We start from the raw sequence: 24,578 nt of genomic DNA, 5'->3' as shown, positions 1-24,578 counted from the left end.
AAAATCCAAATTCATTTTCCTTTACCAGCATTTTTCCTCAACCTCCAAATCCCATGCTCATAATGATTTCCTAAAGCCAGAATTAAAATACAAATTATGTAAAAACAACATTCAACAAAATAGTTCAGTAGATTTTTATTGCTTTTGTCAAATTCAGTAACATTTCAAAAATAGTTTTCTTCTAATAATTATAAAACAAATTTGAAAGGCAGGATCTTTCACATTATAGACATGTTGGAGAGACGTGTACTTCATACAAACAAATATCAGTCCTACATTTAGAGTAAGATTTACCTTGCATTGGATTTTATTACAAAAGAAAAAATGCTATTGTAATTATAAAAGTCATAAAAAAATTGGAACCATACTGTGTAATTACACTTTACCAAATAGTATATAAATGAACACTAAAATTCAATTTCTGTTCACTTAAATGTGCTGAACATTAGAAAACACACCACACACACACACACACACACACGCCCACCCCATATACAATGTATCAACAAAAGAAAACAGGTACAAATACCAAGTGAATCACTGTTTTAATAAATTTGATTTTAAAAAAAGGAAACAACTAGGTGTTTAACACATTACTCCAAGTCAGCTTAGAATGTCAGAATGCGCTAATTTAATAAAAGAATCTTTATTCCATTTAAACTAATGGTTTTCCTATAATTGACACTTATTTTAAAGGTTATCAAATAAAAGCACTTTATATTAAAATATCACTAGACAATTTTTGCATTTAGAACACTATTCCAGACTCCAAATGTCCCTGAAGTCTTAAATTTGCTTTCTAGAAAATAAATTATTGTTGGTATAAAACAAAAAATATCTTTCACATTTGTCCTGCATAAGATGTGATCTACATGACTAATTTAAAATGTTAAATTAACATAAAAAGAAAATTAGAATCATCCTGGTATTAATGGCCTAAATACGTGAAGTCTGTGCATTTAAAAACTTTCACCATTTAAATTGCTTAGCACATTTACAGAACTTATGTACACAATACAACCCCCTTTATAGAAGCAAGCTCTCGTATTACACCCTCAATTTCAGATAGATTTTTAAGAGAACTTTGAACCTGCCTCATGAAAGGGCAAATGCGTTTTGGAGCTTGAAGAAAGGTTTGGCTTATTGAATTGGCCGATATTTTTGACTGGTACAGAAATATACTTTTTAAAATACCTGCATTAGTGTATTTAAATGAAGTCTTACAAGTTTTGCAAAGACTTGGCAACTATGAACATCTTGAATGCCACTGCTTTTTTCTTCCTTAAAAACATACCAAAAAAAAAAAAACCCCAATAGTTTAGAAGATCACAACTATCTCACACCCCCCTCAAAAATTAGAGGGCAGGGCGGGGGGAGGGAAATGAATGTTTGACTTCAGCATATCTACTAAAACTAAAATACAGAATCATCCTTTTATTATGAGGAAGTTCGTATGGTTAATTAAGAATGAAAGACTGTTCAGAAGATAGCTAAACCTCAGTTGTTCAAAATCTGGTCTCAGCATATACTACATCCATAAATAAACAATCTAGGGAAGTGAGAGGAATGTCCTGAGGTGGCTAGAGCAGCCAAGTATATTCAGTGGCACAAAGCTCCAACCCTGGCAACTAATGGCATCAAGAAAGTGCTGCATTATTTCTTTGCATTTATTTTCAAAATGGACCATAGATTGGCTTGTTTTGCACCCTGAGGTAAATCAGTGCATAGTAATTACTACTGCTCCTTTACACCAATTAAGGCAACATTTTTATCTATACAAAGCAAGTCATGTCCTTCACTGTCTTATAATGCACATTCTTCTATCCATGATTTTTCTTTTTCAAACAGTGGAGGAAATAACATTTAAAATAAAGTAAATTAAGCAGTAAATTACTTAAACATGAGTTACCACTGGTCTTTTATGGAGTACTCCTATCAGGTCATATGATTTGTCAAAATAGTTTAGATGAAGCAGAAAATATCAACTACAAAGAACACAGAAAAATGATTTTGAATGTAAAGTGTTTTGAAATTCATGGTTTTTCTGGCACAAGGTAATTACTTTACATAATTAAACAAAATCACTAAAACACTATGATCCCAGGGTACTTTTCCCTTTAAATTTAAAAATTACCTCCAGTACAATGGCCTGGATTATGAACCCTTTAGTGTGCCATATCCAAGTTCAGAAGGCTATGAGGAAATCCTAGCACCCAACACAAGATGTTTAAAAAGTTTAAGATGAATAGCAAATATTTGGGTCTGTAAATGACTATACTGTTGAAAATAAAGAAGAATTAAATGGAAGCACAGTGAGTTACAAGCACCATGGATAATGTTCTGTAAATCAATTGCTGGTAGAGTAACAAACACTCTTCCCTTATTCAGGAGGAACAAAAAAGATATGAACTAATGCTGGCAATCCGGCTTTCTAAAAAAAAAAAAGAAGCTACATTCTTAACTTTTCATTTGACGTGGAAATTATCCTTCTTATGATTTTTCTGTATTAACTAAAAACAGCACAGAGAAGAAAATGCCTAAATCATGAAAGAGAAGCATTTTCGTTTGTGCATTAAACAGTAGTCAACCAATAAGCTTTGGATAGTCTGAAACATGCTTTTACTCTTGGTTCCAAAAATCATCTTGGGTTCCAATTCCTACAGCATGATTTCTGATGTGCTGCAAGTTCTAGCCTCCATACTACTCACTCCACCTTGCTTACAAAGAAATCTCAGATTATCTGATCGAGCTGATTTTTGTGTCACTGCCACCATTTTATATCTTTCACTGCTAACTTAAAAGATGTTTGGTTTTTGTGAATTATCCTCTTGCCAAATCAGTTGCGCAACCCCATTCATCCAGTCCTACAGGTTTAGTAACAACAATATTTATTCATTTCATGTTAGGAGTTAACTCCAAGAAAAGATTATATAAAAGATGACCAAGAAGATTTGCTAGCTTGGGTAAAAAGGAACTTAAAAGAAAAAGACAAACTTCAAAAAAAAAGAGTAGCAATCCAAATCATAAGTAGGCATATCATCAATAGTCTGAGCTTTACATAAAATGTTTAATTTCCTTGAAAAACACTAACATGGCAGTGTTTAATATAAAATCTGTGAAATTTGTCAACTGTATTCTTTCAGGGAATTAATCATAAATGTAAGAGAGCCCCAACTATTTACATTAACACATTTACTCTACTGTATATGCATTATGTTAAATTTTTGTACAGAATTTAATCTTTACACCAATTAAAATAAATAAAATGTTTAGAAACAAAACCAAGGTTAGCATTGCATTAAATATGTTCTGTACAGCGGAAAGAATGAGAATGTAAACAGAAAATCCAAGATAATTCTTAAGAGCCCATAAAGTAATACTGATCATAAACCCATTCCAGAATTCTGACTCCTGATTATTTAATCACACTTCTTTTTAAATGAAAAATAATCAAGAACTGAACCTGATACTAAACTAAAACATTCTAAGAAAATGAGAGCAAAAAACGCTTTATGGGATGAGATAACATGTCCTTTACACATGTTTTCCTAACTTTAACATATATGGAAGAAAACAGCTAACAGGCAGATAATGCTCTACTGTAATCACAAGGATTCATGAAAAAAAATAAAGACGGCAGGAAAGCCTAATATGTAAAATGATAACTATGAGCAGACAGAGTAGCTAACACTGGTATGGGGGTAAAAGTATATTTTAAAATCACCTACATTTTTACTTGAGTTATGCTGGAAAACAAGAGGATGGATTTTTGGTTGTTACTGTTCTTTCTAGATTTAAAAAAGTGAGGGTCATAAATACAAATCTTCTAATAAATATTTCACATTTACCTCTATGGCTAAAAATCCATCTCTGGGGAGTATCAACATGGCCACCTGCACACAGAACTCCATAAAACCAGAGGAAAACCAAGATGCTACTTGTCATCTAACAAACATGCTACCTTTTGTTTCATAAAAACCCAACAAAAAAGCTTCACTTTTTTCCATGAAACTCAAAACAGTAATTGGAGAAAAGGTGAAATTTTTAAATAACTCAGGTTAAAATTCAAAGAGAGCTCTCAATAATAAATATATGGACAAATATAAACTAAGGCTGATTAACTTTAGGTACACATACAGATTTTTAAGAAAAATATACACTTATGCTTTTCCCACATCTTCCTATTTTGAAAGTGAAAAACAATTTTTCTAACAGAATAAATATTCAAAGGATAATTAATAACTATGTACCTTACTCACAAGAGACCCACCTCATCATATATACAGTCACTACTGTGCTCATAAGCTCCAAGTCAAACACTTTCAAAAGCATGGGAGTCATACTTTGGTGGTATGGCAGCCAAAAACAGTCTATCCAAACACACAACACGCACATACATAACATAATTCTTCTTGGTTTAGTTCTATAATGAAGTTTCAGCATCCACATATTTCCTTGTAGGTTCATCTTCAAGATTTATTTTCACACTCAGTGGTTTTTCTGGGCTATTTAAAACAAAGAATAATAATGAAGGGTTTAAAAATAGAAATAGGTCAAAATTTTTAAATGGTAACTCTTAAGCTAGCAACAATCCTTCATAAAATGTAAAGTTATCTTTGGATATGAAACAATCAACAACTTGAGGCTGCCAATATCACTGTGAACTTTTGATTTTGGCTATTATTGTAGTACTGTTAATGAGGCTAATTTAATAACAGCAAATCTTAGTTGAAAAGAATATTATTAGGCTATTATTCCTGAATCTAAGATCTATTGTTGTGTATATTTGAACTGACCAGAATGAAGGAATTAATGGTTTATTATTTTTAAAGAGCAAAAAAGAAGTTTACAACTAAATTTTTTTATTTGCCTGGGAAGGAACCCCTCCAAAATCCTTCAATATACAAGCAAGACTTGATTAAATAATTTTTGTTGGATCTCTGTACTCAGTAATATTTAACTTTGACTGAATGTTGATCAATCTTTTAAAAATTCAATCTTTGTAGTAAACTTTCAAAAAGTTATCAATAAAAGGATTTAAAATATTACGTTACTAAAAAATCACAGTTGGAGGAATTCTGCAAATACAGTATAATAGTTACATAAAAAAGAAGAAGAATTTTCCCAAATTCATTCAACCTGGCAAGTACTGGGCACAATAAGTATATATATGCTATACTTTTAGGGAATAGAAAACTAAGTTTTGGAAATGTCAAAAGTACACCACCTTGTATAATATGGACTGAAGTAAAACACACATACAAAAATCCAGATAGTGCAGACATGTTGGGACACTGCTCTCACACACATGTAAGCAGTACAACACGTGTTTATAAGGTACCATGCTGGGTAAAATGACTTGCTGACCCTAATTTTAAGAATTAAAAAAAAAAACTGCAGACAATACTCTGTATGCTTTGTAACAAAAAAAATGCCCCACTCCTCAAAAAAGTAAAATGATGAGAGGCAGACCTGGATGTGATCAAAGGCAAATGTAGGATCTCAAATATTTAAAAATGTATAAAGGAAGACAAGAAAGAATTCCCCAGAACCAGGACTTGGTTATGTTTTAGAAGGTAAATGTGCACTTACCTAGGGGGTGTCCAAACAGGGCCAAAATGTTGACTGGAGGATGAGAGGAAAGGTGAAGAGGGAAGGATGAGCTGTAAAGAGCTAAGAGGCAAGTGAGTTCAGTGGGGGTTTCAGAAAAGGGCAGGGATGAGGGATGAGGTGAGACAAAGGGCCCCTACAAGAGATGGGAGCACAGACAGGAAAAGGGTGAAAACGAACACAACTGTGCAGCTAGAAGGAAAGAACTCAGGATGTGCCGGCGCAGGCAGGCCAGCCAAGGAAAAATGAGTAAAGAGGAAGAATCTCCAAAGGCTAGTAGCCAGCTACTTCCTGTGGGCAAAGCCAAGAAAGAAATCTACCAGGCTAACAGGTCAAAGGAGCTGCCATGAGGGCACTTGTGATCTCCCACGAAAGAGCACTTAAAAAAGCAAAGACTCTACTTCTCTGGGGCCCAAAGGACTGCAAATGAGAGTTCAGCCAAGAACTGCAAGTGGAGGGAGAGAGAGACCAGCAAGAACCATGACCCCAGGGACTGGAGAAGCCTCCTACTAGACAGGGAGAACATGGGGGATATTGTAACTAGGTGCCACTGAACAGCTGAGATCATACTCCTTGCACCTCAGCATTTTCTCAGTGAACTTAAAGCGCATATCAGACTAGAATGGACAAGGAGCTACTTCCAGAAAAGGAAATACCTTAAATTGAGTCACCAAGGCTCTAGAGACTCTCCCTTTCTTTGCCCCTGGGGTGGTAATAGCAGAAAGAAAATATCACAGAAAGTGATCCAAAGACAGCAGGAATGAATACATGGAAGAGTCAGAGAGAACTCACTATAGCACAATGGTTGTGTGTGTGTGTGTGTGTGTGTGTGTGTGTGTCCGTCCGTCCGTCCTTTCTCCTCACAACCATCACTGGAGTCTTGGGTCAAACACTACATCAGAACGCAGGCAAGGAGATAATTATAGCTACCTCATACTTGGCCTGGATGCTTTGGCGCTCTCGGTGCTCATGGCAAGGGCTCTCCACTGGGCAGTTTTGGCCATTTCATCTGATATGTTAACAACTGAAGGATCAACGCTGGAGAACAAACACACTTCTTGGTTAGCATATGGTACCTGGCAAAGGGCAAATGCTGTTACCCAGACTATCTATAATGCTTACTGCCATCAAATTCACAAGGAAAAAAGTCACCAATGCACTTAAAAGGCTTAAAATGTTATTCTAAAGCTATGCAAAAAAGCTCATATTAATTATCCTGTAGGATATCAAAGTCCAGGTAGATGTTTCTAAATGTGAAAAATAATTTCAGGCTACTTGTGTCATTGCATTCTCTCCTGCTTGGGCTACCCTTGAGGCAATCTGTTGAGCAGTGGGCACCACATTTAGGGAAGGACAGTAATAAGCCAGAATTGTGTCTAGGAGGACAGATGATCAAGGTGGTGAATCCAGGGCCTCAAGTCAATGCCATTTAAGTATCATTTGGAGGAAAGGGGGAAAAGAAAGGAGGAAAGAAGCATTACAGCCATCTCCAAGAATTTAGAAGTCATGTGGAAAGTTAACTACACTTGTTCTACCATCTCGAGAGGCAGAAATTAAAAAGGGGCTTGAATTCAGGCTTGACAGAGGAAATAATTTCCTAATATAACAATTCAAGCTATTCCAAACTGAAATGGGCAGCTTTGGGAGAGGGGGCATTTAAGCAGGTGGTCACTGTTGTCCTTTCCAATTCCAAAATTTTAGGAATCTATTAAAAGACAATGATAGACTGCACTATTCAAAAGCATTATCAAGTCTCAAATGTTCACCATCCCTCGTGGCTAAGATCAGCTTTGACGGAGGGAGCGTGGATACAAAATGACACCGCAGACTTGATTAAGTACTGAAGATCACAAGGACAACCCTTCGTGAGCTTGGGAGGAAGGATGGGGTATGCGATCAAAAAATGCACAGAGAGCTGGGGAAAATGTCCGTGCTTAACAATGTTATGAATGCTACCATTTGTTGACAGCCTTTTTAGGATCGTAATAACCTGTGTATGAATTTAAATTAATAAGCATCATAGCAAATATGAATACTACAGTATTATCCAAACAGTATTTTCAGAGAATGATTGTGAAATCTCCCACAGTACGTTTATTTGGAAAAATTATCTCAAGATGTTCAGTCCAATTTAAACATCACAGAGGATTCAGAAAATAGGGTACAGGATAGCTACAAATATACGGAGATGAAGTTGTCAAAATTTAACCATCAAGTTCACAAATGATGCATTTAATTATGCACATAACCAGAAGATGAAGATAACGTGTAACTTCAAGACAAAACAAGCCACAAAACAGATGCTGAAGAGTTCACCTGAAAATCCCCTTTTCTGAATTTAGTAGTAAAATGGCAGGCCAGTCATAGACACTACTGAGAAGTCATTTAGAAAGTTAAGCTTGTTTCTTACAACTTTACACGGTGGAAACAAGGTATCTATAGCTGCAAAGATCTGTTTTCACTATCACAGTCAACGAATACATTCACCGAATTTACAGCCCGACTCTACCTTTGAAAGATAAACACAAGCAGTGAAGAAAATTAAATCACCCTCCTTTATAAACTTCTCTTACTCTGAATGAGTGGCTATTTGTTTGAATGCCAGCAAACAGCTGAGAAAAATAACTAAAAAAGGTTCTCCCTTACAGGATCTGGTAACTTATAAGCTGAATTCAGTTCATGAAATGAAGCACGCAAAGGTCATTAAGGAAGTGTTGTCATAGAAAAGTTCCCCTTTGCACAGAAATGACTCTGATCATAAACATGAGACAAAATATAAAAAAAAAAAGAGAGCTGCTCAACAAAGATGCCTGCCCTCAGGATGGGGAAAATGCAGCACAGACCTTGCTGTAAAGGGCTTTCCTGGGGCTAGTGACACTGCACTGATTGCACCAAGCCAGAAGCTATCACAGTGCCTCGTGGAAGAGATCTGTAATAGTTCAGAGGAGTCTGGCCCGACCATTCACAGAGGAAAGATAAAGCGGACGACAAATGTTCACTGCCCAGATTACACTATACAGTTATATGGACACCTAGAGAACACGTCTATAAGGATGTTTATCTAGGACAGACAGTCCGGAGGGCAAAGCACAAAGGTGCTTTGAATAAGAGTTGAGCAAGAGGTGGAGAGAAGGCTCAACTGCCCTTCAGGAAGTTACAAAGCAAAATGACTTCAAGCTTCCCGTGAATTCAAAGTCCATCTTTAATACCAACATTCACTGTTTCTGGATACCAGCAAATCATGGATGAGAACAGTCTCCAAGGAACTAAAAATGAACATTAGAGGGCAATGGAAAGGTTCATGCACATGTGAGCAAACAGCACTGTATAACCAACCTCAAAGTACAAGAGTAAGATGCCATCAAGGAATTAAAGAATAGGAACAGCAAGCTATCAGGACAGCCAGAGTGCACAGTATCCAACTGTCTATTGGAGCTTTCCTGATGACTGGTCCCACTGGTATCTCAAACTCCACACATCCAAAACAGATGATAATCTCTCAGCCCAAATCCACCCCTCTTCCAAACTTTCCAATTTCTGACAAAGGTACAATCATCCATCCAATCACCCAGTTCTGTGACCTCATTCTCATCCTCAACTGTTCCCTTTCTCTGACCACCCACATCCAAGCAATGTTTCCCTTTCCCCCATCTCTCCGCACAGGCCCACATCCTAGATTACTTCAATAGCAGACTGAGCTGCTCCACTCTCCAGCCCATCCTCCAAATAGCAACCAAAGGGACTTTCCTAACACACAGGTCAAACCACGTCACTCTCCAGGTGCTCCTTACTGTTTACTGAGTAAAATCCTACCTCCTCTAGCCCCTAAAGCCTTTCACACTCTCACTCCAGCTTATCTTCCCAAGGCTTATTTTTTTTTGGAGGGGGGAAGACAGGGTAATTGGGGTTAAGTGACTTGCCCAAGGTCACACAGTTAGTACGTGTGTCAAGTGTCTGAGGCTGAATTTGAACTCAGGTCCTCCTCCCCAAGGCATATTACATGTCACCTTACCCTTCATAAACTCTGTTCTGGCAAAATTGGCCTACAGACCTTGCATCCCCCTTCATAACATCCTATCTCTCATCTCCAGGTTTTTGCAAAAGCTGTCTGTCCCCCAAGGCAAGAAAATGCCCCCCTCTTACCTCTCCCTTGTTTGATGCCAAGCTCTTTTTCAAAGCTCAGTTCAGGTGGCTTCTCCTACAAGGAGCCTTTCTTGATCTCCTTGGTTACCACTTGCTCCTTCTCTATCCTCCCCCACCAAATGTACTTGGCATTTATTTTTTATTTACTTATACTGAGATGTTGCCCACCTTGTCCACCCACCCCATTCCTCACACATACACACAGACCCACCCTTAAAATAATGGTAAGTCCAAAGGGCAAGGCAAAGGGTAAGGGCAACCATTTTGGTTTTGTTTTGGGGGTTTTTTTTTGCATGCTAGTGCCTGCCTCATAGTCAAATGGATCCATGATCTCATCATTTGCTAGTTCCCTCCAATTAATGCCCACTGAAACCCATCTGTGCCTGCCCATCCAGTGTGATTCATGAGTTTGACACATAGGAGCCATCCAACATGGCATGAACCTTCCTCAGTTCTCCTGAAAGGATACCAGCAGATCCTTCTGCCTACCAACTGGCCATATGAGCAGCCGGTGTCTTCCTTTCCTTCTCAGATGCAGCCTGCCTACACAGACCATGAACCTTCCCACTGCTTCTCAGGGGGAACTGACATTCAACACCAACAGAATGTTGGCTTTGAGAAGATGTGCCTTTATTTCCATGGGAAAAGGGGAGAATAGAGTACCTTTTCAATTCTCTGAATGCAATTCAGCTTGTACTCTTCTTCCTTTTCAACTATGGGGCCAAATCCCTCTCTAACAGCATTACATGTCTCATGTACACATAAGTGATGTATAAGTTCTAGAGACTGCCCTTTCCAAATGCATGTCCGTAATATGGGCAAAAGCCATTCTTTATCCACTTGGTATTGTCTGTTTGAATGGCCTAGGCAAACTGTTAATACATATCTATTCGAGAAGATTCTGCAACATTCAGGGGCTTGATGCTACTAGCACAGCGTCCATAAGCAGGTATTCCAAAAGATCTCACCCTTCATAGAGAGTTCCTCATCTACTTGTCCTTTGACCTGGATCTCCATCACATCTGTGATAGATATACATTGCCCTGTTTATAAGCTGCCTGATAATTATGATCACAAAGGATCACTGCATAGCATTGTTTCTTTGCTTTCATTGTAAATGATTCTGATGTTATCTATGGGATACAATTCATTAGAAAAGAGGCTTTAAGGAGGCTTTTTGTTTTATCAAAACAAATGCTTTTTCATGATCTCACAGTAAGACCAGTGAGATATTATATTCCCTAATCGTTCAGTAAATTCTGAAGGGGTGGAGATGTTTTCACTTGATTATCACTTGAAAAAGATCTCCCCTCTACTGACAAATTTCAAAGATATCCTCGATTTGTGTATAATGACTTTCACAGAAATTCTGTATAGGTCAGCAGTTGTTGAAGATCTCCATTAATCTTTCCTAAAAGTATTAATAAGGTCTGACTTTTTCCCATGCCTTTGTTATCTTCCCTCCTCCACATACCTTGAATATTAATCACTCAGTGCTTTCACAATTGTTTCTCTATCAACCAGATCTCCTATATAGCTCTTTATCAATCCTACTGATTTTCCCATGCCGTTTATCTTTAGTGATATTATCACTTCTACTATAAAAATATCCAAGAGAGTGATGTTAGGATCCAAGTATGTTGGCTACACTGATTTTAACTGTGAAAAACTGTTGCTAATTATCTTTACAAATCTTGTCCATTTTAATTCTATTTCTTATCCTTCCAGTTTTGTCCTTAAATGCCACTAGGATGATTCTGATTTAGTTGGGTCAATTGCCACTATTTTTAAAGCTGATATACCACTTGCTACGTTTTTATTTTTTACTGCTTTATGAAACAATACTGCTCATAAGCCTCGTCATCCTTCTCTTTAAGACTGTATAAATGAGTGTATATTCTAAATTGGTGCTGCCTTTGGCCCCCTTTTCTCTCTACTTGTTAAATAAGTCAAATGTTTGCTAAGGCACTTTCTGGGATCTTTCAGTCTTTCTGAGGCAAGAGATTTCCATCAGGTAGATGTCAGTATCAAGGTCATTTCTGTTGTCTATTTCTCTTTTTCATTGATAATTATTTGTTTTAATAGTGTAAGATTGTACGTCATATTCTTTTCTCATTATTCTTTCTGAATTTTATTAATTCTGATCTTTATCTTGAGAAGTCAGTATTCTGACTGAACAAACACAGAAAGCAGATTCAGGGATAACTTTTAAAACAATAACAAGTCTTTTCTTTCTGTTAAAACATACTTCATTTTCTTTACTGTTACTTAACTCTCACCATACCTAGGGCCTACCAATTATTTCCTCAAAGAAAGTGATCCTGATAGAAAACGTTTGAAGAATTCTGTACAGACCACAAATCTTAGAGCTGTCTCATTCCTTTTCTTGGAACAAGGCCTTTCCATATACTCTTTTGCCACCCTCCCCTTTTCCCACCTTTGCCCTGAAGTCAATGAATAGCAGAGTATATGATGACTTACTCTGGAAGGTTTTTATTAAGTTTCTCATACAATTTCTTTATCTTTTTGTCCTCAACAACCAATATTGGTACATAAGCTGCAATTTTTTTCATAATGATCTTTTTGCAAATACCTATCATCACTGCTGCAATACAAGATGACCAAATAAGTCATGAAATGTTGTTTTTTATTGATCTTGAATGTAATGACAAAATAAATAAATGTGCTATAAAATCTGATATGTGTGATGAATAAAGAGAAGTATGAAAGGAGCTGTGTTAGGTAAGCAGAGCCAAGAAAATAATACACACAGTCACTATAACAATGTAAATGAGAAGAACTACCACACAAACGAAAATTAAAAGGGAATGTTACCAAATTGTAAAGAACATCTCTTCCAAAGAAGAGCTATGAGAAGACACTCCAAGCCACTTCCCTCTGGAGAGGTAAGAGGTCCACAAGTATTGTCATGGCACATATTTTCCTAGTCTTTCAGTGTATTAATTAGCTAAGCTGACTTTTCCTCTTCTTTTTCTTTTTGTCTTAAAAAAAGTCTTACTTGTTATACAGGATGGCTGTCAGAAAGGAAGAGGAGGAGGGATACTGGGGAAAACTATAGTGACATAAAAATATATTAATAAAACTTATTTAAAAAATGAAGATGAGGTTGAATTTCGCAGATGATGAAAATGGAGCTACAACTTTTTAAAATAATAAGTTAACATAAGCACTTGTCTTTCTTTCATGGGGATTCCCAATAGCATCATTCACTGCTAATACAAAAAAGGGAATCCACTGACCCGCTAAAATGCAAAGATATACACTCTACATGATACGAATATTTTTGAAACTCCACATGAATTTAAAAAGAAGACCAAATAACTTGTTAAATATGAAATAATTCTCAAAGCTAGTCAGAGTAACAAAATTTATACCTACTCTGACAAGTTTCTCAGCTCTGAATGGCTCAAGAGCAGACTAGATCTACCCAGAGCAGACATACATAGTTAACGTGAAACTTTTAAGTTTTCACATAGAATATATGCTGGAAAGGACTAAAAGCCTTCCAGTCCAAATTGTAGCTGAACCAGAATGCCCTTCACATCATATCTAAACACTCAGCAAGCATTCATGAAGTGCTTCCCACGTACCGAGAACTGGATTAGACTCTAGGGATTCAAAGACAAAAGAGAAACAGTCCCAGTCCCCCAAGACGCTTATAGTCTGGCTATAGGCTAAATTATGTACGTGTGTGAGCATGCGCGCACTCACACACACACACACACACACATATTCAATGGTTTACATTAGAAAAATTTTACATGCAATTACTTAATTTTCAAGTTACAAACATAAATTATTAAATATCAAAACCAAACCTGTTAAACACTACCGGAAATCCCATTAATAATTTTTTCAAGTTCTTTGTGCCAGCAATTACTGATAACTTTTACTCCAAGGCTCCCAGGCAGTTACAGAGCCTTGAGGATTATAATCATTTTTTAAATATATTTATTTGTGTTCTAATCAGCCAAAATCTGCTTTCTCACCCTCCTATCCCAGCCCACCCTCCCCCACTGACAATGAAAACAAAGCAAAATCTACAAAATAAGTCTAGTCAATTAAACCTTTCCACATTGACAACATCAAAAAACACTTTATCTCATTTAGCATTCTGAGCCCTTCATCTCTCTATCAGGAGGTAGGCAGCATGTTTTCTCACTAGACGGACTATAGTCCTTGAGGAATGGAGCTATCTAAAGCTTTTCCAGGGAGACAGGCCAGTAGGAGAGGACAATTCTGCCACCTACGTCGAGAGTACAAAGCTACATGGAGTCTCCATAAGGAGACTAAGCATCCTCAAGACAAAAATTTGCACATCCTAGAAAAATACCAAAGGAATAACTGAGAAGCCTGGCCTGAGGCAGAGTGCATGCCCCAGTGAAAACTACTCTCTTCCCACCCCAACTCTAAACTTGGAAAGAGCTCTGCCAGGAGCTCCCTTCCAGGCTGCACGCATACCCCTCCAAGACACCACTGATTATTAGGATGACATGTTACATACCCCACCTGCAGCCATTCAATTTTATAGCACATCTGTTTTTTAAAATGTTTCATAGGTAACTAAAAGGTTAAATAACCTCCATTTGAAAGGAATATTAGAAAGCTGATTAAACAACCAATAAAAAAAGTATTTATTAAGCACTTACTACTGTGTGCCATGTACTGTTCTCAGGTTAGGGATAGGAAATGTATTATTTAAAAATAAAGTTCACTCCTACCTGTACTTGAGGGCCTTGACTGGAATCTGCAGTAGACTCCCCCCTTCAAAGGGAAGGTGCACGGTGTCACTGTCATCGGCGCGAAGCAGCCGCTCAGCCTCCTAGGTGGTACAGGAGCAAATGAAATCATTTTCCTCCTTCTCCCTTCCCCCCTAGAACACTATTAAAGATTAAGATGCTATACTAATGGTCTTTTCAGAAATTTACTACATATAACAGATTAACTAATTAGAAATCAAAAGTGCCTAACTATGCAAACAAAATATTAACATAGTTGTGACTTAAATACTTATTTCAACAAGAGCTTCATGAAAGGTATCAAACCCATGGGCCACATGCAGCTCAAAACATTCCAAGTACAGCTTGAATATTTAAAATGTACTTGGGAAATACTTAACAAAATTTTAAAAGTACAGTAAAATATAAATAATGTTACTATGTGGTTTTCTAAGTCAATATGCCGATGGGAGGGATTCTTACATATGGTTTAGTGGTCCCTGTTTCTAGTTGAATTTCATAGCACTAATCTACATTGCTATCTATAGCAAATAGCGAAAAAAAGTCCTTTTGAAAAATATATATTTTGTAAGTTAACTTTTTCTTCTACTAATAAATATAATACCAAGTTTTATGAAAAAAGTATCACTTAATTATGAATGCTTGTGTCCTATCAAATTTGTCACTTTCAAGGCTCTTCTCATTATTTTTGATATGATAAAATATGTTTTTGCAAATAAAATGTAGAGGTTGAGATGGTTTTTAAAAAATGCATTTTTGCCACCTAAAAAACAGACAAATAGGAAACCCCTTAATTTTTAAAAAATTCTCTTCTTACAGAAAACTCTGATCAGCAGAATTCAAACACACCACACACACATACATACATGTATATAGTGAAACTAAATGAAACCATTTAAATGTTCTACATATTTTATTCAGTTCCACCGAGGTTATGCATTGTCATGAACTTTAAATAATAAAAATAAGGTAAAGTAACATGACTCAAAGTCCAAATTAAAATGAACTGTTTTGATTCTTTAAAAGTTGTAGAGAAAACCTGCTGGTTATGAGAAAAAAGGATGAGAAGTAGAGAGTATCTTTTTGTTAACTTCCATAACCATGACCCTGATGAATCCAATAAAAATAAGATAAACTGTACACTACTGCGGAAAACCAGTTTAAATTATGATAAAGACACACCAATGTATGGTGCCTTTCAGAAGAAAAAAATAATCTTAACTTTTAAAAATGTTAAGACAAGAATTCAAGTTACCCCAGGGTACTATTTCCATTATAATTAGATATTTGTAAATACTACTGAAAAGAAAACATTATTTTTAAAGTCTCATGTCAATTGCAGAGGTATCAGCATTAATAATAATTAATAGCTTCAGTTTCCTATGATCAGCAAATGTGGTATTATACTAACACAATTATTAAAATTATCTGGTATGCTTTTCAAATGATAATCTTGAACTGATTATAAAACTGAAAATATTAAAAAAGAACAAGAGCTTAGTTTTTAAAACTTTATCATTCAAATATAATGCTAAATATGAAAATGAGGCTTTACACTTTTTAAAAGTTGAATTTCATGACATAAAAACACATGTATGGTCCATTTTTCTGTGTTCATCATCAAAATGTGATTGAAATTTAAAACATAAACAGTAGATATCTTTTTATTTTGTCAAAGACTCAAAATAAAGCTACAAATATCTTCAGAATGTGTCAATGACAGTAAATATATGTTGTTCCTAAATACAGAGTTCCCAAAAGCACTGTACGATGGCTACCCAAGACTGAGCTCAGGCCAGTCCTTCTGGCAGGAGCTCACACAGAGCTGCCTGGAAACTGCACCCGCTCTGGCAGCTGGAAAATCAGTGAACTGTGCCTTGACAGTTTTGCAGCAGATTTTAGGGTTTAAATTCTTCAATAGTTTCACATACCTCCTTTTCCTTCTTCTGTTTGTCATCTTCTTTCTTTTTTTTACTTTCCGGCATGAGATCATCAAGCCAGCTCAGTTCTCGTTTAGTAAAACACAAGTCCATTAGCTTGCGTATAAACACCAATGCAAGAACCTTAAAAAAAAATAACACAAACCCTAAACATCTTTTGAAGAGTCACAAACCGTCCCAAATACAACAAAATTAAGTAATCAGAAACTGGACTAAACAAGACCTATAAAAAAATTTTAAAAAAGCTAATCCAGAAAATAATATTTTTTAGCCTTTGCAAAGAAAAAGTATACAGTTCTTTAAAAAATGCAATTCTTAACTATCTGTTTGGAATAAATTAACAATGGCCTGTACAAGTACTTCGTTAAAAAGCATGCCATGTCAAATGGAAAGGTATTAAATTCAGGATAACCACGGATATTAAAAATTATCCCCTTCTCCTCTCTACTATACAACTGTCAAGGTACATAAAAATGGAATTAGAATAAGCTAGTCTAGATCTCCCTTTATTTTTTTAATGGCAAATGCATATAAAGAACTTTTTTCACCTTGTATAGGATAGTAACATTTACACTATAGGCAGGAATACTAATCGTGGATATTTATTTCCAAAACAGCTCTATTCCACAGATTTCAAATGCCTCTTCAAGGGTCACACTGCTCATAAGCAATGGAAAAAAGCACCAAACTTGGAGGCACTGGGCCTGGGTTCAAATTCTAGGTCTGCCACAGACTATCCGTGTGACAAAATCTTATCAAAAAGTCACACCTCTTATTTGGTTTTAGTTTCCTCTTCTATAAAGGAAATGAAATTTAATTGTCCCTAAGGTTTCTTCGCACTAATAATCTATGGTACTATGATTCTGCACAACCAGTAAGTTGTTAAGAGTTAATGCATTAGCAGCATCACAGTTATTTTAATCATTGTAATATCAGTCAATAAGTATTTTTAGGCTCCTACTATATGCCAGGCATTAGGCATACAAAGATATACAAAAACAGTCCCCCTTGTCTTCAAGGAGCTCACAGTCTAATGGGGAAGACAACCAACAAATATGTACAACTAAGCTATATACAGGATAAACAGGAAACAAGAGGGAAGGCCCTGGAATTAAGACAAGATAGCGAAGACGCCCAGTATAAGTTAGGGCTGGAGCTGAGGAAGGTGAATAGCTGGAGTGGAGGAGGGAGAAGACTGCAGGTATAAGGGAGAGCCAGAGAGAATGTCTGGAGCAAAGAGATGGAGGGTTTTCTTGTTCATGCAAAAAGCCAGGCCAGGGTCACTGCATCCAAGAATGTAAGTCACTGAGTAAGGTGTAAGAAAGCCCGAAAGGGAGGAAGGGGCTGGATGACAAAGGACCCTGAATGCTCCTGGAGGCGAGAGGGAGCCACTGGAGTTTACAGAGTAGGAGAAGATGACACGGTCAGATCTGAACTTTAGGAAAATCACGTTCGAGACTGAATGGATGACAGACTGGAGGAGGGAGAGACTTGCGGCAGGGAGACCCACAGGAGGCTATGATCCAGGTGTCAGTGTCAGAGGAGAAAAGGGAACTTATCTGAGAGAAGCTGTCAAGGTAGAATCTATGGGCCTGGAAGCAGCTACAATAAGGGGGCTGGGGGCAGGGGGGAAACAGTGGGGAGCCAAGACTGCCTCCTAGGCTGTGAGCCTAAGGGCCTAAGAGGGCAACATTATCCTCAAGAGTAACTGCAAAGGCAGAATGGCATAGCTGCTGAGATATCACTGGTCTCTGCTTCATTTAAATAAAGAAATGCTGAAGTGACAACAGGTTGGGATAGAGAGTTGTGTTCCAAGTCCCCAAAGCTCCAGCTCTCAGACACACTCAGACTGACCCATGACCTCTACAGAGAGAAGGCAATGCATCCCAACAATGTGACTCACCACCCATTCATGTCCTCCCCTAAGCTCACCATAGGCAATCCATCCAACCATCATGAGACTTCCTTGAGTTCTCCTGCCATCTTGAAGATTCCAAGAGTGTAGTGGACATGCATCCATTACCCCTTTCTCTTGTCACAATACTAGCCCATTTTCTACAACCATAAATTTCCTTGATGATATCCTTAATCTTGATTCTCCTTCATCATTTCTTGTTAGCTATAATTTTCAACTTGGTCACACTCACCATGTGCTTATCAGCCTTCTGAATGATCCTCATTTTCAAGTCTTTGGAGACTATAGTGTTCTAAGACTCACAGATATATATATGGCTGGAATAACTCAGGTATTGTAAAGATGGCCTTTTATCCCATCAAGTAACTTAAGATGAATAATAGAACTCTGCAATTTCCCACAGCTAATCCAGCAAGCATTCTCCTGTTTAAGTTTGGGCCTCACTCGCCGTCCATTTGCAGCACCTTTCCAAGACGCAAACACTAACAGAAAAGCTCTACAGAGTGTCCAGGCAATTCATTTTTTTCCCATACATATAGAAAGGCTAAACTTCTGAGTGATTATGGATCTCATTTAGGAGGCTCCACAAGGTTCCCAGGCTTGATGAAATGTCACCTGTACATAAGAGTACACGTGGAAGACCAGAAGCATCCTTTACCGAGAAACCGGCTTTGCCTTGGATTTTCCATGAGAACAGTGAACACCTGAGGCCAAATGCCTTTGGTGGCATACTTTGATTACCTCATTTACACATACCTTTACACTGAAGTCATCAAGGATCAAAGTACATACTGATTTAATGTGGAGTCTTATCTAGTTAATCCTAGAATTTCTCACCTTCTTCATCCTCTGTATCAAAGTTGACTTAAAAGCAGTTATAATCATTGATTAGAGAAATGCAAATCAAAACAACTCTTAGGTACCACATCTCTCCTGTCAGATTGGCTAACATGACAAAACAGGAAAATGATAAATGCTGGAGAGGATGTGGGGAAAATGGAACACTGTTACATTGTTGGTGAAGTTGTGAACTGATCCAGCCATTCTGGAGAGCAGTTTGGAACTATGCTCAAAGGGCTATAAAAATGTGCATACCCTTTGACCCAACAATACCACTTCTAGGGCTATAACTCAAAGAGATCACACAAGGGGGAAAGGGACCCGTATGTACAAAAATATTTATAGCAGCTCTTCTTGTGGTAGCAAAGAATTGGAAATCAAGGGGATGCCCGTCAATTGGGAAATGACTAAACAAGTTGTACTAAATGAATGTAATGGAATACCACTGTGCTATAAGAAATGGGGAAGATACGGACTTCATAATAACCTGGAAAGACCGACACGTTACGATGCTGAGGGAGTGGAGCAGAGCACTGTACACAACCACAGATATATAGATTCTGTGATGGCTAACTTTGAGAGACTTGGATCTTCTCAGCAATACAAAGTTCAGACAGCTCCAAAGGACTCATGATGGAAAAAGCTACGTACATCCAGAGAAAGAACTGTGGAGTTTGAATGCAGACTGAAGCAAACTATTTGCTCTCTTTTTTTCTCTTTTTTTTTTTTTGGTTTTGTTTCTTCTTTCTCATGATTCATTCTATTGGTCATAATCCTTCTTTACAATTTGACTATTGTGTAAATAAGTTTAATGTGACGGTATATGCAGAAGATATATTGAATTCCATGCTGTCTTGAGGGGAGGGAGGGAAAGAAAATATGGAATTCAAAAACACGGAGAAATGAGTGTTGTAAACTAAAAATAAAAAATCTTTTAAAAAGCAGCTATAATCATTTTCATGGTAGTCTTTTTGTTTTAAAGTCTCAGAAAATACCCTCAAAAATCTAGAATAAAAAATTACTACTTTAGAAGAAACAAAAACCAAAAACTAATAACTACATATTTCCAAATCACCCAAATAAAGTACTTAATGATTCTTTCCTCAAAATCAGTAACATACATAAAATAATATCAAAAGCAGAGGATCACTTGACAAACTGGTTTTAAAAAGGTCAAGAGGGAAAAGACTCTTTTACCATCATGGGGAAAACAACGGCGGCAGCTGAAGCTTTTATCACCCATAAGAGAACCAGACAGGTGAGCTGAACGACCGTAAAGATGTGGACCTTCCAGAGGGGCACGTAACGGAGATAGATCAGGTCCGGCTGGTGTTTAGCAGGCATTCCAAATAATTTGATGCGGTCAAAAAACTAGAAACAAAAAAAAAAGTAAAAAACATTAAGCCGAATTTCAGCTGATGCTCTTTTAAAAAAGGTCGCTTTAACATTTTAAAGCAGGGACACATTACGGACAAGGACGACGTCTGTGATTTCTCAACAACCTCCAGTATCACAGTTGCTCCAAACACTAAACCCTCGATGCTCAGTCATGCCCGGCGGCATCTGACAGGCACCGCCCTTGAGCACTCATCGTCTAATGGGAGAGACTATGCAAATATCCGCACGCCAATAAACTGCACTAGAATAAATTATAAATAATCACCAGTCGGCTGTGGGGTCTGAACTGGACCAGAGGGCAGCTCCCTACGGTACTGGACTACGGCTGGCAAGCATCGATTTTAAGCTGAAATTTCACTAGCATTCTTTCACACTATGTGAAAGTAGGATAGATCTAAGTTAGCATCTAGGTTCGGATGAGTTTTGTGAATAACGAATCCCACGTAATGTGGTGCATTACTTGAATTCCCACTGCATGTTTCCACTGGATAAAAAACAAAAAAAAACATTTTACATTTTATGTCACCATAAACTCAAATAGTGCAGATTCAAATAGATGTGACCACTTCAGGGATTCATTATTTGCATTAATTGGGATCTGGCTGTATTTCAGGGAAGTATTTTTAAATCTATGTAATACAAAGTAAGGAGGATAATCTGCAATTATTTAATTTACTGAAATAAACATGATCCACTGAACCAAAAAACATACATTATCGCTATCTACCCTTAGTCCACTTTAGTGAACACAATAGTTAAAGGATGTTCGTGAAAATACCAGTCATTTCACCCTCCTGATTTCCAGTTCATCATAAAAGAACAAAATTATACTAAATGAACTCTATGACCCCTTCTAGCTATAAACTTTTGTTTCATGAAATTAATCAGCTATAATTATTAATTCTTCACTTTACAATATATATGACCTAAAAGACCAAAAGAAGGGCCCAGAATAATAATTTCAAGCTAAAAACAACTCCTTCAAAAATGAAATTAATGCAAAGATCAGCATCTATATGAGCATAAATAGATCTACTTTTAAAACAAAACTAAACATTAAAACAGCTGATCAATACTTTCCCAAAGTTTAATCAACAACTTTCATGTATGAAAACTGTCAAGTATAGCTTTTTGTAAAGTAGTGAATGACAAGAATACCTAATAATCTAAATGCTCATTTCATAAATAAGAGATCATGCAATACTCAGAAAAGGTGCAAAATAAATGAAAGCTATAAACTCAATTCCATCACCACAAACCCTCACATGAAAAGCAGGCACCAAATGTCTGACTTTCCTCCTAACCTCCATGCCATAACAGCAGCCCATCCCATCCTGTCCCCTACCCAATCTGGTTTGAGAATGCCCCTCCTCCTCCTCAGCATCAACTCTGTTAAGAATGGAAAGATTCCCGGACTCTGAGCCAAGACAATCCTGGGTCTGATTCCTGTCTCTGACATGTATTTAGTAGCTTGGTGACACCTGGAAAGTCACTCAACCTTTTGGATCCTCCATGGCCTCATCTATAAAATGACGGTGAAAATAAACACACTATTTATTTACCTCATAAAGTTGTTGTGGGGAATCAAATGAAATCATTCAAGCATAGTGCTTTGTAAACTTTAAAGTACTGCATATATAGATGTAATTTTTGCTAGCTGTACACTAAAGGAGAGGTTCGTCTCGATGCCCGGGAAAATAAGTTTTAATAAAAGGTAACACTGGCTTTTCAAGCTACAACTTAAGGAAAAACAGACTTGCCCAAAGGGACACAGAATCACTACCATTTTAAAGACAATCTTTTAAAATAGAAAATATCACAATAAAAATGATTTTAAACTTTGAACTTGCCTGAATGCCTTTTAGTGAAGAAACTCCCATATAAAGAAAAACACCATAGAGAACTGGCATTGGAATAAACTGCAAGTCAAATGATCACAATCAGAATCCACACATGGAAACAGCAAAGCACAAAGTGATACGGTCACTGGATATCAATACACAAAAGAATAAGTAAATAGTCCTGGGCAAAAGACCAGGAGACCTAATGGTGTTTCAAAATATATTCTATAAGAGAAGCCAATTTTAACAAAGAATTGGCTCAGAAAATCTGAATTCTTAAATACTTTCAGTTCCCTTGATGCTGCTGGTGAAAGGTGACTCACTGACGTCTTTTGTGTTAAACTTTCACGCTTGGGGTGATCAGGCTTAAGGGTGTGCATGTGTAGACTGCCTCAGAACCAGCATACTCTGGGGTTTGGGTCTTGGCTGCGTAACCTTAGTAAGTTATTTAACTTTACTGAGAGACTCAGTATCTTCAACTCTACAATAAGGAGGGTGAAAAAGAATGATCTCTTTAGGCCCATCCCTCAATAAATCCTAAGGTTATATAATTAAATACAGGATATGACAAAACCATATTCTTTCTATGAAAACAATCAGCCATATAATCAATTATAACAGGGACAGACCTACAGAAGCAAATTAAAAATTATGTCATTTCATACTTGGTGATAAAAGGGCAATTACTGTATTTTTTCTCAACTCCAAATTATAGTCAATATTAAAATCTTAGATGAAATTAATATCTAAACATTCTCACAATATTTTAAATGTATTTTAGGAAATGAAAAAATTAGGTATAAATAAGTAAAGTAATTTATATTATTATAATGATATAGATAAAATTATTTGTGCCTTAGGAAGTTGCATAATCTTATTTTTATGGTTTCCCTACAATGGGAAGAAATATATGATTGAGGTGGGGGGAAACAGAGGTGGGAGAGAAGCTTAAAATGCAGATTTTTCCAGTATGAGATTAAATACTCATAAAAGTTAAAAAAAAAAGACTTGGGCATTTAAGATAGATGTGGTATTCTTTGCTATTAAAACTCATACATTATTCAAGAGTGGTAGATGCATTCAGGATAGGCTTTGATTTGCAGGAAGAGCAGCTTGTTCATGTGCATAGCCAGAACCGCCTGAGTCAAGGCCCAGTGCTCTATCTGCCTTGCCATTTGGCTGCCTCAGTAGCCCTGAGATTGTGGACCTATGTAACGAGGAGAAGGGGGCCTATGACATCCACTTTGGGATGTCCAAGAAGCAACCAGAGATGAGTGAGAGTAGCTCAACAGAGAGATTAGGATTGGAAATCTAGCTTTGCAAATTATCTGCATACAGAGGATTAGTGAATCCATGGGAGCTGAGGAGATTCCCAAATGAGACCCCATAGGGAGAAAAGAGAAGGCACCAAGAACCAGTCATACAAATGGGAGGAAGACCAAATGCAAACAGGTTTCTAGGAGAAAACCTAGAGAGGAATAGCTGTCCAAAAGGCAAACAACAAGCCTAAGAGAAGTAAAGGAGGGCCAGGACTGAGAAGGCCACTAAATTTGGCAATTAAGAGAACACTGGCAACTTTGGTGAGAGAAGTTTTATTTGAATTATGAGGCCAGAAACCAGATTACAAATGAGGTGAAGAAGAGAAGTGAGTAATTTTCTCAAGTCGTTTAGCAGAGGAGAGGAAACAGTCAAAATCTAGCAGGAATGGTCAGATCAAAAAGACATAAGCATGTTTGTAGGTAACAAGGAAGGAGCCAGCAGAATGAGAATGAAGATAAGGGAGAAACAGTAGGGATGAGAATGAGGCAATTTTCTAAAGAAGCTGGGAGGCTGTGGGATCAGATTTTGTCATACTCTTAGCTTTTTGCTATTAGCCCCAATAAATATATATTTTGTTAGACAAGTGTATAATAATTTAAGACTAAACAAAGCTTCATAACAGAACTGTTCTCCTATGTAGTCTCCTTAATAAAATAAAATTGTCCTATTTTATGACTTCTAATTATTCTTCACACCTTTTCATCATACTTTTTTTTCACTTGGCACTAGAGTGGGTGCTTTCATTCTCCATTATTATTATTTTTCACATAACCAAATTTGATTAAGCTTTGACTATTTTTATGCAATATTG

The 24,578-nt window shown here is 36.9% G+C and overlaps 1 protein-coding gene across 2 annotated transcripts in view; it reads right to left on the bottom strand.

The window, feature by feature from the left end:
* Positions 1-526: 526 nt before the first annotated feature.
* Positions 527-24,578, bottom strand: part of SLC4A7 (solute carrier family 4 member 7) — a 78,135-nt gene continuing 54,083 nt past the window's right edge. Inside the window, exons 19-25 of one of the 2 annotated variants that reach the window (XM_036759028.1) lie at positions 22,457-22,525; positions 20,406-20,579; positions 16,445-16,576; positions 14,496-14,596; positions 6,541-6,648; positions 5,593-5,673; positions 527-4,505 (exon numbers count right to left, since the gene is read on the bottom strand). In XM_036759028.1, coding sequence (XP_036614923.1) covers positions 4,424-4,505; positions 5,593-5,673; positions 6,541-6,648; positions 14,496-14,596; positions 16,445-16,576; positions 20,406-20,579; positions 22,457-22,525 — 747 coding nt within the window. In that variant the 3' untranslated portion in view covers positions 527-4,423. The remainder of the gene's footprint in view (positions 4,506-5,592; positions 5,674-6,540; positions 6,649-14,495; positions 14,597-16,444; positions 16,577-20,405; positions 20,580-22,456; positions 22,526-24,578) is intronic. The other variant, XM_036759029.1, reaches the window with a different exon arrangement.

This window comes from Trichosurus vulpecula, chromosome 5 (genome assembly GCF_011100635.1).
Source record: "Trichosurus vulpecula isolate mTriVul1 chromosome 5, mTriVul1.pri, whole genome shotgun sequence".
Taxonomy (NCBI): domain Eukaryota; kingdom Metazoa; phylum Chordata; class Mammalia; order Diprotodontia; family Phalangeridae; genus Trichosurus; species Trichosurus vulpecula.
The sequence above is the reverse complement of the archived record's forward strand: the minus strand, read 5'-3'. Positions and strand labels throughout refer to the sequence as shown.